At 42.6% G+C, this 16,940-nt stretch overlaps 2 protein-coding genes across 7 annotated transcripts in view; one reads left to right on the top strand and one right to left on the bottom strand.

Moving 5' to 3' along the window:
* Window positions 1-3,221, top strand: part of RBL2 (RB transcriptional corepressor like 2) — a 48,757-nt gene extending 45,536 nt beyond the window's left edge. Inside the window, exon 22 of one of the 2 annotated variants that reach the window (XM_061174437.1) lies at window positions 1,821-3,221. In XM_061174437.1, coding sequence (XP_061030420.1) covers window positions 1,821-1,991 — 171 coding nt within the window. In that variant the 3' untranslated portion in view covers window positions 1,992-3,221. The remainder of the gene's footprint in view (window positions 1-1,820) is intronic. The other variant, XM_061174438.1, reaches the window with a different exon arrangement.
* A 56-nt stretch (window positions 3,222-3,277) lies between these two features.
* AKTIP (AKT interacting protein) lies at window positions 3,278-12,733 on the bottom strand. 5 transcript variants are annotated; one of them, XM_061174443.1, is made up of 10 exons: window positions 12,602-12,733; window positions 10,011-10,124; window positions 8,622-8,827; window positions 6,346-6,410; window positions 6,162-6,262; window positions 5,556-5,644; window positions 5,379-5,477; window positions 5,181-5,288; window positions 4,320-4,380; window positions 3,278-4,149 (listed from the first exon to the last, which is right to left on the bottom strand). In XM_061174443.1, exons 2-10 carry the CDS (start codon window positions 10,050-10,052, stop codon window positions 4,042-4,044), a joined length of 879 nt encoding a protein of 292 aa, XP_061030426.1. In that variant the 5' UTR covers window positions 10,053-10,124; window positions 12,602-12,733; the 3' UTR covers window positions 3,278-4,041. The 5 variants fall into 5 exon arrangements, with proteins under 5 accessions (XP_061030426.1, XP_061030423.1, XP_061030422.1 ...); XM_061174440.1 differs by having other exon boundaries at window positions 3,279-4,152; window positions 12,598-12,733; XM_061174439.1 differs by having other exon boundaries at window positions 3,279-4,152.
* Between the last annotated feature and the right edge of the window lie 4,207 nt (window positions 12,734-16,940).

The raw sequence follows: 16,940 nt of genomic DNA, 5'->3' as shown, positions 1-16,940 counted from the left end.
TTGGTACAACTTGTTAGGTAATAAGTTATGGTAACAGTGCTTATAGTACTGAACAGTTGGGAGGAAACAACACATCAATAAGGGATTAAACTAAGATACAGGTTACCACAGAATACTATATAGCAGTTAAAGAGGTGTGATCTATATATACTGATATGAGAAGACCTAAGACATAATGCTAACTGAACAGTACATAAAATATACCATTTTAATTTTTTTCAAACCCCACTTAATGTACATTATATTTCTAATGAGTGCATTCCTAGAAAAAGAGCAGAAAGCTACACAGTAGCCTGATTTTTTTCAGTGAATGAATGATAATAGTAGGTGTCCCTAGGGATGGGGTGAGGACAAGAAGGTGTATTCTGTATGAATTTTGGGGGGGGGAATAAGAATTTATTCATTTTTAAACTGTCATGTACATATTGTATAAATTATGGTGTATAAAAACACTACTGTATATAAATTTATACATGTTAATGTACAATATATAAATGTATGTTCTACATTAATGTATATTAATGTGTTATGCATAGTAAGGTACACAATTATACACTGCACAATATATACATAATATAATGATGTATACACATTATATACAAATAACATTTATACAATTAGTGTATACAATTAACAATTTAAGGAATATTCAAGTAAATGGGAGACTAGAGATAGGAAGTGCAGAACAGACTTAGGGAGGCAAAGAGTAGAAGAGTCAGTCAGAGGAAAGCTTTCTTAAGACGGTTAAAATTTGAGAAGGTGCATATACTGATAGTGAAAAACTGGTGGTTTTATTTAAAACCTCAGAAAAGCCTATTATTTCAAAATAAAAGTAAAATAAATATCTAGGATTTGGTTTTAAACAATCTGGGGGGTGAGAAATGAATGAGGGGTATAGATCAAATAAGACTGGCCAAAATTGTTGAAGTAGGGTGATGGTCATGTGAGGGTTCACTATACACTTCTACTTTCCCATATATGTTTGAAATTTCCTATAATAAATGCATATGAAATCTGCTCAGTATGCTTTCCACTAGGAAACATGGACAATGACATTAGCAGCACATGAAAAAAAATTTTTTTAACTACCAGAAAATAATGCAATAGCTAACTTTTGGGGCTTTGGAGAAACTTAGTGCTGAAGGCACCTATAAATAAATCCAGTCTCTCTAGCCCTCTGGCGAAGTTTTTCTCAATCCGAGTTCTTCATGTGAACCAGAGAATGCAGAAAATAATTTGCCTGGATTTTCTCAGTTCTCCCAAGGATGACGTATAACCAATATCAATACATTCTAGAATTCTAGATCATACTAATAAATTACCTACAATGGATGCCTTAGGGAATTAAGCCTTCTCTTGTGAAATTCCATGGCTGTTAAAAAAATGAGTAACACTAGACTGGGGAAAAAGGGCCTAATAACTGTAAAGTCATGCTATTTTTTAAAAAAGGAAAATGGCAATGTATGAAACTGATTAAATGTGGCATAACAATGTGATGTTCTATAACTTTTGTAAAAAAAAAAAATCATAAATTTGTGAACTCTTACATTGTGGAAAAGCTTACATCAAAATCACCTCTGGAGCTTGTTAAAAATAGAAATACTCTTCCTCTATCCCAGATAGTCATCAATGTCAGCCAGCTGAGAAGTGAAATTGGAAGGATATAAAATTTGGTAGTATGTTCCTTTATAAAGATGTTCAAACTCTTCATGATAAACTGCTTAACTTATTTGAGGTTCTTTGACTTAACACTGAACTATGTGTGTTAGAATTTTAAAGTTTTTATATTTATTTTTAACCCCCCGCCCCCAACCCCCCAGAGACTGAGAGAAATTAACAGTATGATACGGACAGGAGAAACGCCAACCAAAAAGAGAGGGATTCTTCTGGAAGATGGAAGTGAATCACCTGCAAAAAGAATTTGCCCAGAAAATCATTCTGCCTTATTACGCCGTCTCCAAGATGTAGCTAATGACCGAGGTTCCCACTGAGGTTAGTCTGTTGTATTGAAACTGTCTTTTCACAAACTCTGTTTAGCAGCATCATGTAATGCATGCTAGATTATGGGGCTCTTTTCCTTAATCCTTCCAGTATCCTTAGGATATTTTTACTTATCCCAACTGCCTTTTTCCCTACCTTTCAGTGCTTGCCATCAAGGCTGCTTAGAATCCAAACTTGGATTTTTTTTTAACTCTTTGGCAAAGCTACTACAAGAATTGCAGAGAACAAAGTGTACTCAAATGTGTGTATAAGAGGTCTCTGTTAACGTGTTCCAGCAGAGGAACTGTATTTCAATTCATTCCTACCTGGCCCTCATGAAAAGCAAAAGTAGGTATTTTGTCCTAAAACACTTGGTAGGAGTGTGAGATTTTTGCATTCCTAAAAGGTAACAAGGCAGAGCGCCCAGATTTGAAGGTCCTAGGTTATTAGTCCAAGTCTCCCATTCCCTTTGTGTAATTCTTCCCTCTCCCCGTTAGGTGTGGTGCAGTGTGACAAGTGCTTGATTGGTGTGCAATGTGTGAGTGAACCTGTATAAGAAGTGGCACTTTAGGGCTGTAAAAAGCATGATTTTGTAACCCAGATTTTGCTGTATATTTGCAATGGCACTTTCTACAATGTGAACTTTATTAAGTACAAAACTTCTAGGCTGAACTTAATTCAGTATCTTCTTTGATGCTTTTGTACTTTTTTAAAATTGTTAAAGCCCCAGTAGCTACCTTTTGGACATGTGTTTTAAATTCTCCAATTTTTTGTTGATAGGGATCAGCTGGCTAAGTAAAGATTTTAAATCAAGTTGAATTAATTAAGAGGATTATTATGAAAAATTATGACCTCTTCCTTTAGGAGGTAGTTATCCAAAAGACGTGTGTCTTTATTAAGGTGATATATTTTAAATATCTTTGGGTGTGTTCCTGGAAGTTTAAAAAATATATTGGAGAATTAGGTTTTTATTAGTACATAGTACCATTTATACAAATTAGAAAATGTTAATTTAACAGCTACTGAATTATCTATATATACCTTTATTAATCACTATTGTTCCAGCAGTTTTAAAGTTGAATGAATAATCTTATTAGGGAGAAAATTCAATTGTAAATTGAATCAGTATAAACAAAGTTACTAGGTAACTTCATATTGCTCTGAAAGAAATATGGAACTTACTTACACTGTTCAATTAGAATAGTGTTCTGCAAAAATATTTATAAAACCTCTCAAGATTACTTACTGCTACTGTAATTTTATATGAAAATAAGTATTTTTCAATAAAGCACTTATAAATTAATCTTTGTTTAGTTATATTGAGAAAAGGGTATTTAATGTCCTGCATAAATTACAAAGAACAATCATTTATTGGTTTATTGTCTCTACGAAACACATTAGTCATTCATCATTTAAATATCTGACTTCATTAGAAACCGTTTTAACACTTTTTCTCCCTCCTGCCATAAAAATACAATAAGTAATTTGCTTAAAAAAAAAAAAAAACTATGAACAAGTGTTCTGGTTTCCACTCACTCACCTAATAATATGTACCTCAGTGACTGACTGACAGCAGTTTGTATATCAGTAACACAGTAGGCTGAAGACTGAGGTTCAAATGCTCTTCCACTTAAAAGTGCTAATAAGCTATGGAAACTGCTCTCTCTATCCATCTCCTCTCCATATCCTAACATATGTACACCTGAAACCACTGATTTAAAAATCATTAGATAGATAGTGCTGAACTCTGCCTACTTCATTAGTTTAAATGAATGCAACTTACCTTTAGCATTATATTCAGAAAAGTACGTAAGCCTCCAGGTCCCCAAGAATTTGGAGCACTGAACTAGATAACCACCCCAAAGACACTTCTGACAGAAGTAATGCATTACGTAAAGAGAGGTTTCCAGAACTTGCTGTTAGAACCTAAGCATACACGGACAACACTGACATCAGTCACCGTTCACACCGTTTTACTCTGCAGGCAGTCCTTTGCCACTGGTCAGCTTTACTAGCCCAAGTCCAGCAGGAAAGTGCACGGTGCACCAGATTCACCAGCTCTTAAGTTGCTACCGTTTTCTCTTCTTTACTGAAAGGTTGTACTGAGCCAGGCTTTACCCATGACAGGCCAGCAACGTGAACACTTTTATTGTGCTGTTCTTCAGGCTTCTTCTAGGCACAATGAAAAACAGACATTAAAAAATGACTGATGAGGGGATTTCAGCACTGTACAAATTTGTTTCCCCAAAAGTTATTTGTATATACTGAGTAGTCTCCAGTGAAGATATTTTAGAAAGGAAACAGTGAGCTAACGATTTCCAAACTGGTAATCTACTTACTTTCTGAGTTAGCATCTTCTCTCTGGCTTCATCATGTACAGAAGGATTCCATGGAGAAAAGCTTCAGGAAGAGAAAAATATTAAAAAATAGCTCACTAAATTTGTTTAACATCCATTTTTTTTACATTTTTAACCCAGTTCCCCTAACAAAAGTTAACAAGGAACAATCTTTAATCAGTTGTCAATATGTAAGTTTTAGACATTATCTAAATGATTTTCTCACAATAACTATCCCTTAGCACTTTACATGGGTTAGCTCATTTAAGCCTCACAACCACCCCTGAAGTCCTATTACTTGAAGAAAGTGAGGCACAGTAAAATTAAGTAATCTCTCTGGGTCACCAAAGCCAGTAAGTACAAAAGTCACCCAGCCTAACTGTAGAGCCCAAGCTCTTGACCACTACCACTATGTACAGCAACACCAGTGCTGCCCAAGAGCTCAATCGCTTCAGTTTTCAATACTCCTGCAGACACTCTTCCTCAACATAAACTAACACAATGCTCAAGGAACCCATCATTCACACTATTCACTCTCACACTGTTCAGTTTCCCTCCTTTCACCAAATCTGTTAAGTTGGTTGGGGTATGGGAGTTTAAGAGGGGCTCCAACTGGAAAGAAAAGTCCTTACATTTGAATGAGCACATTACAAGGATCCTTAGGAAACCAAAGTCATTAAATAGCTTGCTATTGGCACAATGTGTCAGTCCATGTTGAAAGCAGAAATCAAGTTGATACCAAGTTAGAAAGGTTGTAGGCTAACAGATTATACACTTTCCTTTTAAATCCCCATTCTCAGGCCACCTGGAAAACAGCAGCACAGTACTGCAAAGTGCAGTTTATCTTGATAATGTACCACTTACCTAATTGCATAGGGGTCTTCTATTTTAGGTTGGTCAAACAAATGAGCAGTGCACACCTTAACACTGTCAACCACTTTACTTTTAAAAAGCTGAATATCTTTTTCGTACCTGTGTTAAAAGTTTAAATCAAAAGGTTACCAACATAATCTACTTTGCTCTTTTCAAATTTATCTTACATAACAAAGCAAAGTAACATACAGTACTGCAGCCTCTGGGTTTAGGGGGCTTGCTGTATCAATCTTGTAGAAAACTCTCCTTGCATACATCAATACTTGCCAAATATGATTATGGTTCCGCCTAAAGGGAAATATGGCAGGATTACTGAGGCTTCCTCTTGCTGGCTTATGTCACCACACGGAACTCTTATTTACTAACCTCCATTTTGCAAATGCTCTCTTCACATCCAGTTCACCTGAGGTGGGATCAACTAGCGGGTGAAAGACGGGAATATCAAACACCAAACGCTATATTGAAAGAGAGACACATCCTTTAATGTAAGCAATGGAGCATATTAAACCCACACGGATAAGCTGTAAAAGAAGCTTCAGGACAAGGCAGTTTTGTTGCTTAAAGTCAAAGAGCTGCCTCAAGAGGGACACCTAACTACTTTCACCATTTTCCTGTAAAACTAAATTTTGCAGTGAAGCAGGGGAAAAGTCGCTCTTCTCTACCACAGCATAACAATCGCAATTCACGTAGTGAGAGCTGTACTACAGCTTCCAGCCTCACTTGCACACCCTGAGCAGAGAAACAAGTAAAGCTGAAGGCAGAGGCTAGCACGGCAAAAGATGCAACAAAGCAAAAAAATCCCCCTGAAAGACTACTGAGTAGACAAAACATTTCGGGAAACTGAAATCATACAAGTATTAGGCCAGGAAAAGAACCAAGAAATCTTTAAAGCCCTTTAAACCCTCCTCCTGCAGTGAGGAGGGTGAGGAGGGTCCAAGAAAGAAAAGAAGCCAGACTATATCCCCAACTTACTGGACAGTCACCGTCTGGGTAGTTATCGGGGATGTAAACTGTAAACTTAAATACACCATCTTGATAAAGTCCATGCCGTATGAATATTACTCCAAACCACACTGTAGGAAAAAATAAAAACCGTTAAGGGCTAAGTTTGTGTCAGAGGAACCGAATATGCTATAAAAAAGCGAATCCTTCTTACTTAATGCAGATCGATAAGATGGCTGCACATAGACACCAGGTAACTTCTGCTTCACAACCAAGGTACTAAAACAGAAGCAGCAGAATAGTGAGATCGCATGGATGGAAATGACGTACAGACCAAACCACCCACGTTCATTTTTTGAAAGAAGGAATAGTCCCTCGAAGGGCAGCTGATGCTCTAACCATACAGACAGAGTCAGCACAATCTCTCACCTGGCCCTGACTGCTGCCTGTTTACTGGTTTCATAACACATGCTTACAGAGAAACACAGCCAAATAAGGGCCCCAGATTAAGAAATTAAAGCCGAACAGGGATACACAATCAAGTTTTCCACCCAGAAATCAGCTTCCCCAAAACACCATCTTGGAAACCAACCTGTAGGTAATTCTGGATATCAAATTTTAGGTCAGTGAGAGTATCTGTACGATTATTGCTTTTGTGACCATGAACAATAGATCTTACCCACACACATTTAAAAGCCTTTTTAAAATACAACTTTAGGTAATTAAGACATTAAAATTCCACGGAATTACCCTCATTTGGGGGTCATTTTAAGTTTGAACACCAGTCGGTGCGGCAGTGTTCCTGGTAGAAGGCAGGCAGCCTGAGGCGCTCACACTGTACTCTGCTCCTGAATTTACCCCCAACTCAGACACTTGAACTCTGTGGGCCGTGGCGTGGGAAACGGTGGGTGCTGAAACAAGGGAAGACAGAGGCTGCACTGGCTCTTCTGGGACCTGGTCACCTGACAGCCATTCTGCTCTGTTCCTTTTGTAGCTGAGCTATGAGCCTGAACAAGTAACACTGTGACCAGACCTTGAAAAGAACAATGTTGACTGAGGGTCTTAAAACACACTAACCTGCCAATCCTGAATTTTACTGAGAAGCAGCTTATTGGACCTCAACTGACTTTTTATTTATTACCTATTTGCTACCACACTTATTCTTCAATCATTTTGAAGTAGTCATTCCATTTTTAACTCACTATAATTCAGCATGTCAACAGCAGCATGGTTGGCAGATGTATCTACTACAGTGAGGTTTGCCAAAAAGGCAATTTTGTGTCCTAATACAGACAGCAGATTTAATGCCACAAGAGAAGCCTGTCCAACTCACTGTCTCGCCTCAAACACAGGCTTCCATTATAAAGCTAAAGGGACCCGTGCTACCAAATCACACTCGCCATTTACACTGGGGCCTCAGACCCTCTGACCATTACAACATTAGCACAGTGAGGGACGGCTGGAGGATACTTTTAAAATAACTTCATGTACAAAGGAAGTTTTACATGACTGAAATTCAGACTTAATTCTCCAGACTTTCTGCCCGTATAACAAATGATCAAATCAAATGCCATCTGCACTCAATCACTATTTGAGCCCCTCTGATGGGCCAAGCACTGTGTCATCACTACTAGACTCTGCAGAAGTGCCCGTCTCCTCACACTCTACTGATATGTGCAACTTCAGTCCAATTTTTGACTTCTGTGACTAGTCAAGTTCTTACTTACATGGGGCCCAAATCTTTAAAACTTCCCCATAATGGCCTAGTTCTGCCCTTGGGGGTCATACAGAATAAGTCAAATCCCCTTTCTAATGACGGACCTTCAGGTGAAGACAGCTTTAATAAGTACTTTCCAGGTTTTCTCCAAGTCAGTGGTTCCCGTTCCTTCAACTGTTGACTGCTAAGGTCAGGCTTCCTGACCTCCGCCTACTGGGACCATCTCCTCCTGGGACCATCTCTTTTGGGGACCCTCTCCTCAGTCTGTCAGGATAGATGCCTCTTACAGGGTGATCACCAGAATGGAGCACAAACCTCCAGCTGGGTCTGACCCAAGAAAGGATAGCTCGCCACCCTCCCACTGTCCCGCCCTCTACAACAGCCTCTTCAGGAGGTGAATTCCTCACCTCATATAAAGGTAGACCAAAACTAAGTTCCTGGATGCTTAATAAATCTGTTTCCCCCTCCTCTTACTCTCCAAAACATACATGGAAATTAAAGCACACATTTGCCTTTAAATCTTACTTACCCAAGCTCTCAATAAGAATCATTACTTTTAGAAGATATTTATATAACACCACTTAGGCCTTGGTGAAGAAAGGTTATATTACTAGCAATAGAGTCCATCCTATATACATTAAGGCCAATACTGGAGGGGGATGGGTTTGAGCTTTAAGATTAAATGGCTGCTGTTTACTGAGTCCTTCAGAATAAGTTTCATTCTTCACCTTCAAGGGTCATTCAAAAGTTAACCAGATAGTTTCAGAACTTACAATTCCGCAAGAAGGGAGTATTCCAGGTAGAAAGGTCCGTAAGAAGCATGCGTGCCATTTGCTGACTGTGTTGCCGGGGCAGGAGATGAAGGCTTAGTTATGGGCAAAGCATTTTTGGGAATAGAAGGCAGCTGTTTCTTTGGAGCAGTGCGTGGAGGACTGGTTTTCACATCCCCTGTTAATGTCTTTTCTTCACCATCAGATCGCTATTCAAGATGAAGTGGTGAGAACATTTGTTAGGATGATTCTTAAATCACAAGACTACATGTGATGTCCTTTAGTCTTTGACTGAAAAGCTGGAATTACTCTTTTACAAAGACATTCTAGCACCATGATCAAGATGACCTGAAAGTCTGTTGAGCAGGCAGGCTATTACAGAGAGCAGAACAAAGCTGAAGCAAGACTAAATCATAGGAAAATTCATTCATCAGCTGCATCCTATAAAGACAATAAGGCCAATATTTACAGGATTTACCTGAAACGGAGAAAGAAATGGTTTCTCCTGGTGGCCCCAGAAAGAGGGCAAGGGGTTACTACACAATTAGACAAGACTAGAAAGGTCCCCTAGCATTTAGCTGTAGAAAGTCGGGTGCTAAGCATCTCAAAATAAATAGTGTAGAGGACTGAAATCAGTCACTACCTGATGTCACCACTTCGGTTAGAAACTAAGAATGAAGCTATTCTCTCACTTGCATGGGTCTGATTTTGATCTTGTCCCTAATGGACATGTTTCCACATTTGGACTATCATCAGCATAAACTGTCATTCTTAGTCAAAGACAGAGGTCTAAATGAGTCAGAGACTAAACTACCATCTCATAGGTATTTCCTTGGCTCAAGTACAGTCAAAGCCTGCTTAATTAGCTGTATTAAAAACGTACACAGTATCGTGTACAGAAAAAAAGATTAATAGTGGTGTTCTCTTACACGTGGAATTATGGGTGACATTCATTTTCTTTTTGTTTGTGTATTTTAAGCTTCCCTGAAATGTATTTTATTTTAAAAAATATTTTATTTAGAAAACTTAAACCAGTGCCCTCAAGTCTGACTTGACCATATTGGACTGGTCTTGCCCAACACTTCTCTAACCATGAAATCTTGCAGTTTGTCAAAAAACTACTACAATAAAGTGTCACAAATTCCATCATGTGTAAATATAACCTAAGTCAAAATAACAGAATTTTGATTACTAGAATGATTTCTATTTGAGATGTGATCTTGGTCTCAGAAACTGACTTTAATCAACCAAATAACTGTTTCCCAAAAGTAAAACCTAAACTAGAAAAACAAGGTAATTTTGCTAAGATTATAGGCAACCTTGATAGGAAGTATTTTGGCCTCTGTTCTGACACAAATGGGTTTCCTCAGTAAATTTATCAACTATACCTACTTTGCGTACAGAGCTTGTAGACATGCTCCAGAAAGGGTTCATAACGTGTACTCCAAACAAAGAAATTCAGTGGTCTGTGTCATCAAACTCTTCCGTCCGCAGAATTCACTTTACCTTAAAATGAGATGGGAAAACAGAGAAACAGACCAACACCAACAGTTAAGACTTCTGAAAGAGTTAAGAACTAAATCTGTACCTCTAAGCAGAAATACAGTATAATGTTATATAACATGTAGTTATAAAAACCTAGGGGGAAAAGTCTTTAGAAATAGTTTCCTTCTATACCCCCTCCCTCCAATTTCTTTCCCGTCTTTAAATGCCGACAGGAATCTGTGTACCAAGTCCTTGGCCAGGATTCAGAATATTCAGTGACACAGTTCAGCTCTGGTGCCAGAAGTGCAAAAGATATGGACTACACCAGCTGCTACTAGCATAATATCTAGGCATTTAACTACTGGGAAAGCCAGGTTCAGAATGCACTGTACCCACAGACACAAAAGGTCTATCACAGTTCTCAGGGTTATGGGAATTAAAGATCCAAGGGAGCTGATTCGAGAGTGTCTTAAGTACAGAATGATTCTCTCCAACAAAACTAGCAACCGAAGGCAGAGCATACGAGACAGAGGGGGAGGGAGAACTGGGTCCTGTCGGGACCATCCACAAAACAAACAAAAAACGACCTTTTCCAACTGCTTCAAGTGTGGAAACAGCAGGATTATGCATTTAAGGAACTGCCAAGCAATATGTACAAATGTAACAGAGGAATGCAAACGAGACCCTTCACAAACACAAATCCTCCACCAAAGCTTCATGAAGTGGATAAGAAAACATGTCTCAAAGGTCACAAAGTCAGTGGGTCATTTACTAAAAATACAAAGGAAGAGGCAAAGGAAAAGCAGCAAGCGGAGCTGTAAGAACAGTAATTTGTCTGCTCTGGTGACTTCCCCCAGGCTTGGTCATGTTTAAAACAGAGCTCTGCTAAATTCCTACTTGCACCAGTCAACAAGCTGAAGGTGAAAAGGGTAAAAATTTAAGCAACATTTTACAAAATTTGTAAGAAGCAAATCATTAGAGAAGCATGTACCAAATGTCCCTAATCGGCAAAAATTTGTTTTCTGCCGAGCCTATGACATCCACAGGTGGGTCCCATACCCTACCCGTGCCCATTACTGCTGCTTTGCTTTCCAAGATACAATGCCACCCAATAATTAAGTCCAAGTAATGAGGATTCTGGTTCTTCCACCTACCTGATGACTTACATCCAGTAAGTAGCAACTTATTGCTGAGAGCTCTCTGCAAATCTGCCTTTAAAGGTAACTATGATACAAGCCAAAATGGCTGGGACATCAAAACTGTGTGGGTGTATATGTTCCTGTTTGGTGCAAATAAGAACAACACTGGTTTTCAGATCCAGAGTAATGTGCAGCACCCAACCATCATCTAGGACAGACCTGATTTAACAGGGAATCCTGTCCCCCTGGGATACAGTGCTCACCACCATGTAAATTTACTGGGGTGGATCAGTCACCTGTAAGGTCCCTTCCAATTCTAACACGTAAAGAATCTATGACTTTGCCCTTAAGAATCAAATAAAACTTAGCCCCAGTTCCTCCTGTCTTTAAGAAGGAGGTATTGTCTACTGCTGCCTTTGTTTCCAGCAACGACATAATCACCTAGAGAAATTGTAGCACGCTTTTCAGGAGTAACTACACTCTTTAATAGCGATCTACTTTACCCAGGCACAGTACAGCATTTTTCCAACAGGAGTGACATAGATGGAAGAAAACACAAGGCACGTCCTACTCGTTCCGAAACAACTTTAGAATTTCTGCTGGTCTGGTCGTACAAACAACACATGATTGTCTCTCTTTATATCATACAGCTGAGAAGTCGTAGCTCGGCCCTATACGAATGATCCGCACCTGTCCTGAGCCAAAACTTAGAGACGGGCGGTGCTTACCTCCTATGTACCATAGTCCCTAAATAGGCACATCACCCCGAACAGCCTTAAATTCCATGTTAAGAGGCGACGGAGCAGGGCCCAGGGAAAAGATGAAAACAGCCTCGGCCCCGGCTCTCTGCGGACAGCCGGGACGGGCACCCGCGCCCGGGGCGGAAACCCATCTCCGGGCACGCAGGGAATCTGGACAAACCTGTCTCGGGATGATGCAAGGCAGGGGCCAAATCTCGACCTCGCAGATAGCTCGAGGCCGGCCCGGGCCCGCGAGACCCTCTGGTGGGGGGCTGCGAGCCTCGGACGCCCCCCTCAACCTGGGAGCGGGGACAGAGCCGGGCGTGGGGAGGGGGCCGAGGAGGGCGGGCCCCGGACGGGGCGAACCGGTCCGGCCCACCTCCCTTCCTCAGGCCAGCCCGGCCCCGCTCCCAGGCAGCCCCCAGCGCCAGGCCCCGGGCCCCGCGGCGGCCGGCGCAGCAGGTGCCTGCGAACGCGGACAGGTGCCCAGCCCCGCCCCCGTGTCCCAGTGCGGCCGCCGTCTCTACGGAGTCGAGGGCCCCTGGTAGGGCATACAAATGCCGGCCCCGAGGACGCTGGCGGTCCGCGTTTGGGGACTCCACAGCCCTCGCGTACCTACCACCGGCCTAGCAGCGAACCCCACCTCGGTGTTTTTAATGCAGTGCTCCCGGCTGCAGAGCGCCGTCGCGGCCCCTCAGCATCTCTGGCCGCAGAGCCAGCCCAGCCCCTGCCTACTCCGCGCCCCGCCCAGCCCGGCTCCCAGCCTCCGGCTCCGCCCCCTGCCCCCCCTCCCTTGGGCCCGGACGCTTCCGCCCAGCCTCGCGGCGCCGAGTGGCTCCTATACCTGTCCGTCAAGGACGTTCTTCCGGGGGCGTTGGGGCGGCAGCACTAGGTCCTGCCAATCAAATCTGCTCGGTTCGGGTGAGGCCGCACTTGACCCTCCCCTTACGTAACAGCGTCCAGAGGGAACTGTCAGTCACGGAAGTATCGGCCCCGGGGGAGGGATGGGGCGGAAACAAACGCCGGTACATAATTGGTCACAACGTCCGCCAGTCACCATGGAGACCCGCCCACAGGTTTGTGCGTGGCCGCCGCTGCAGTTCAGGCAGGCTATGGCTGCGGGTTTTCCAAACCCGAGCCAGGGCGGGGCCGGGCTCGGAGCAGGAGTCCGAGAGAGGAGCCCGGTCGCCGCCTGACCGCCTGGTGCCCGCCCCTGCTCGGTCCTCAGTCCCTGGCGGTGCTGCGGGGCCCGAGACCGCCACGTCGGGTCCGCCCGACGTGGGAGGGGCTGGGGCCGCTGTCAGGTTGATAGACCCTGGAAGAACTTCTGGTGTAAGAAACGCCAGAAGAAAACGCCCATTTTCTGTGTCAAAGAATGGAGGAGCGAAGGGATGCAGAGGATGGGAGCTAAACTCCCAACTCATCCCTTGGCAGTAGCGCTGCCAGAGGGCTTTTTTAAAAGTGTACGTATCGGACCCAACCTATAGAATCCCAATCCGGGGGGTGGTGAGTACCAGGAATTTACATTTGTCACAAGTTCCTCTGGTAATTCTGGTACGGACTGAAGTTTGAGAACCTCTCATGGTAACGTAGCTCCTGGTTCTCTGATTTTTTTTTTTTTTTTTTTAACCTAACAAAGGTGATCTGGAACACCTTTACCACATCTAACTCCTTACTACTCAAAAACCTTCCACGGGAGTCGTTTCAGACTGAATAAAATCTAAATTTAGCCTGATTTACAAGGCACACCCTATGCTGACCTCGTTCCCATATTCCCAACTCATTTCCCACGTTTTTCTCCAGCCTCATTCTGTGACGGATGCCCTTGGCTTACACCCTCCGAGCCTTTTCTTACGATGGTGCCTCCTCTTGGGATGCCCTTCCAATCTCCACCTAACTCAGTATCTTACACTCAGAAGAGGAGAAGTATTCTCTGATCAGGTTGTTTGTTCAATTTTTGGTTGCCTTTGAAATTCTGGTAAAATGACCTCCTTGTAAAATGGCAGACAGCCAAACCCCCCTAATCCCAAGGGTTGGTTCTGAAATCCAACTTCCTCCTCTAGCGAAAACATTCCTGAGCCACTTCCTTTTGTCCAGTTTGAATACACTTAGGAATGTTGTAATGCCCTTCCTTAATATTAGTCTCAATCAATACAAAGAGGAAGATAAACAGGAAATCCTTTCTCCTGGCCACAGGTGGTCTCCCTTGGCACCTCCCTGACCCAATCCCTCCTAAACTTCTTGGCAGTCTCATCCTCTCCTAAACTTTTTTCTGATCTCACCTTCTACCCTCCTCCTTGGCAATCTATCCCTTCCCTCAGCTTCACCAAGGACTCACATATTTCTCCAGCTCGGACCTCTCCACTGAGCTTCAGCTGCACGTATTCAACTGCCCATTTGGCACCAGATGCTTCAGACACATATCAGAATCCTTACAGCAGCACATGCCAGAAAATCCAACTCAAATCGGCTTGCATAGCCAGGGGATTTGCCTCACATGTAGGGCAGGTTCCAGTGGTGGCACTCTGGGCTTTAGGCACTGCTTTCAGGCTGGTCGCAAGATGGCTGCTGCCATTCCAGACACATCCAGATGTGACAATGTCTAGCAAAATAAAAAGCATCCTTTTCTCCCAAAGGTCTTTTTCGAAGAACAAGAAACCCTTTCCCAGAAGCTCCCCACAAGCGATGCTTACCAGAAATGAGTCACTGGGTCTCTGCCCTCAATGAAACCAGTCAAGGGCAAGTGGAATGAGTCTGCCATGATTGGCTAGGGCTCAGCAAGATTTACCCCAGATCCCTGGCCTTTAGACAGAGAAGTGATATGATTGGATTTGTATTTTGAAAAGGCCACTTTGTATGGAGAACAGATTGTGCGAATACAAGAGCATTTGGGAAACCATTGCGGTGGCTCAGCAAGAGACCATTGCATGAATTTGATGGTGGAGATGGAGAAGTGAATGAGTTCAGATATTTAAGAGGTGGAATGGACAGGACTTGGCCATGGATTAGATATGGAGGGTAAGGGGTTGAAGACAAGGGGGAGTATCCTGGATGGAGCCTAGATTTTGACTTGAGCTACTGGGTGAATAGTGAGGCCACTCACTGAGATGAGAAACAGTAAACCAGGGCTTCCCTGGTGGCGCAGTGGTTGAGAATCTGCCTGCCAGTGCAGGGGACACGGGTTCGAGCCCTGGTCTGGGAAGATCCCACATGCCACGGAGCAGCTGGGCCCGTGAGCCACAATTACTGAGCCTGCGCGTCTGGAGCCTGTGCTCCGCAACAAGAGAGGCCGCGATAGTGAGAGGCCCGCGCAACGCGATGAAGAGTGGTCCCCGCTTGCCACAACTAGAGAAAGCCCTCGCACAGAAATGAAGACCCAACACAGCAATCAATCAATCAATAAATCAATCAATAAATAAGAACGTGAATTTCTTAAAAAAAAAAAAAAAAAAAGAAACAGTAAACCATACTGTTTACGGGCGTGGGGGAGATGGGGAAATAGTTCTTTTTTGGATAGGCAACGTTTGGGGTGTTTCTGTAAGTACTGTTGCTTGCGTACCTGGTAACCATTTCCCCCTTCTTCATTGCTAACAGAGCCTTGATTTTTGTTGAGGAGCCCCGCCCTTCAGTGGTTTCCTGTTGCTCCTGGGACAAAGACCAAACTCCTTACCATCACCGAGGGCCCAGCATGGCAGGGCCAACACCTGTCCAGCCCCACAGGCCCCAGGTTCCAACCACTTACATCCTTTTAATTCCTTGGAGGTGTGATGCTCTCCCTCTCTGCCCCACCACAAGAGGGGGCCTTTGCACTGGATGTTCCCTTTGCCTGGACCGTTCTTTTCTCTCCCCCTACACAGATCTCTGCTCAAACACTACTTCCTCTGGGCAATTTTCTGTCTGTTTGGGAGATGACTTAGTAGTAGCTATCTCCATACTATACAGTAAGCGCCACCAGGCAGGAACCATGTCTGTTTCAGTCTTCCTGGTCTCCGCAGCATCCAGTCCAATGCCTGGATGTAGTAGGTGTGCAACAAATACTTGACAAATGAAGGACAGACGCAATTAAAGTATATTTAAAACACCTGCCTACCTGCATGCCCCCAGCTCTGCACCAAGAAAGGAGCTGATTATGAAAATGAGGATGCTTTATTTAAATGGAAATGAGGAGGCAGCCTTGAGGTACCATTTCTTTAAGACTAAAATATAAAATACTAAGAAAAAAAATAACTACTGGCCCTAAACCGTACCTGTAAAACATTTTTAATCACTTCATATTATATTTATTATTGTAAGTTTGGGGAGCATATCTGATATTTGTGTCAAAAGATAAATTCTTGGGACTTCCCTGGCGGTCCAGTGGTTAGGACTCTGCGCTCCCAATGCAGGGGGCGCAGGTTCAATCCCTGGTTGGGGAACTAGGATCCCACATGCCGTGCAGCTAAAAAAAAAAATAGAAAATAAATTTTTTAAAAAAGGTGAATTCTTCTTGCATCAGGATTTAGTAGACGTGGGATCTGTATGAGTATTCAAGACTCCTGCTCATGTTCTAATCAGCAAAATATTCATTGACTCCATTCTTCTTTTGGTCTTTGGGAAATTAACTGTACAAAGCAGTTTAGATCACTGATTTACTACTAAAGGAAGGCCTGAACAGAAGGAAGGGACCAAATGATGGTTAGTTGGAATGTGTATGTGTTTCATATATGTGCACACATATGAGCCAGTACGTTAAGCTCAATTCATTTGCCTCCTAAATCCTTTTCTGAAAGGTTGATTCCTATATAGTATGGTATGTGTATCACTGATTACACCCATTGTTAAAGATACATGCGATGATGTATAGTATGCATTTATTTTAATACATCAGAGAAAAATGCAACAACACATCAGAACCATGACTTTATGGATAGTAATGTTTAGGATGAGACCACAGTAGGCATTTAAGCTGTTGTTCTTTT

The sequence above is a fragment of the Eubalaena glacialis genome, chromosome 18 (assembly GCF_028564815.1).
Source record: "Eubalaena glacialis isolate mEubGla1 chromosome 18, mEubGla1.1.hap2.+ XY, whole genome shotgun sequence".
In the NCBI taxonomy this organism is placed as follows: domain Eukaryota; kingdom Metazoa; phylum Chordata; class Mammalia; order Artiodactyla; family Balaenidae; genus Eubalaena; species Eubalaena glacialis.
Note: the sequence above shows the minus strand (reverse complement) of the source record. Positions and strands in the feature narration are given on the sequence as shown.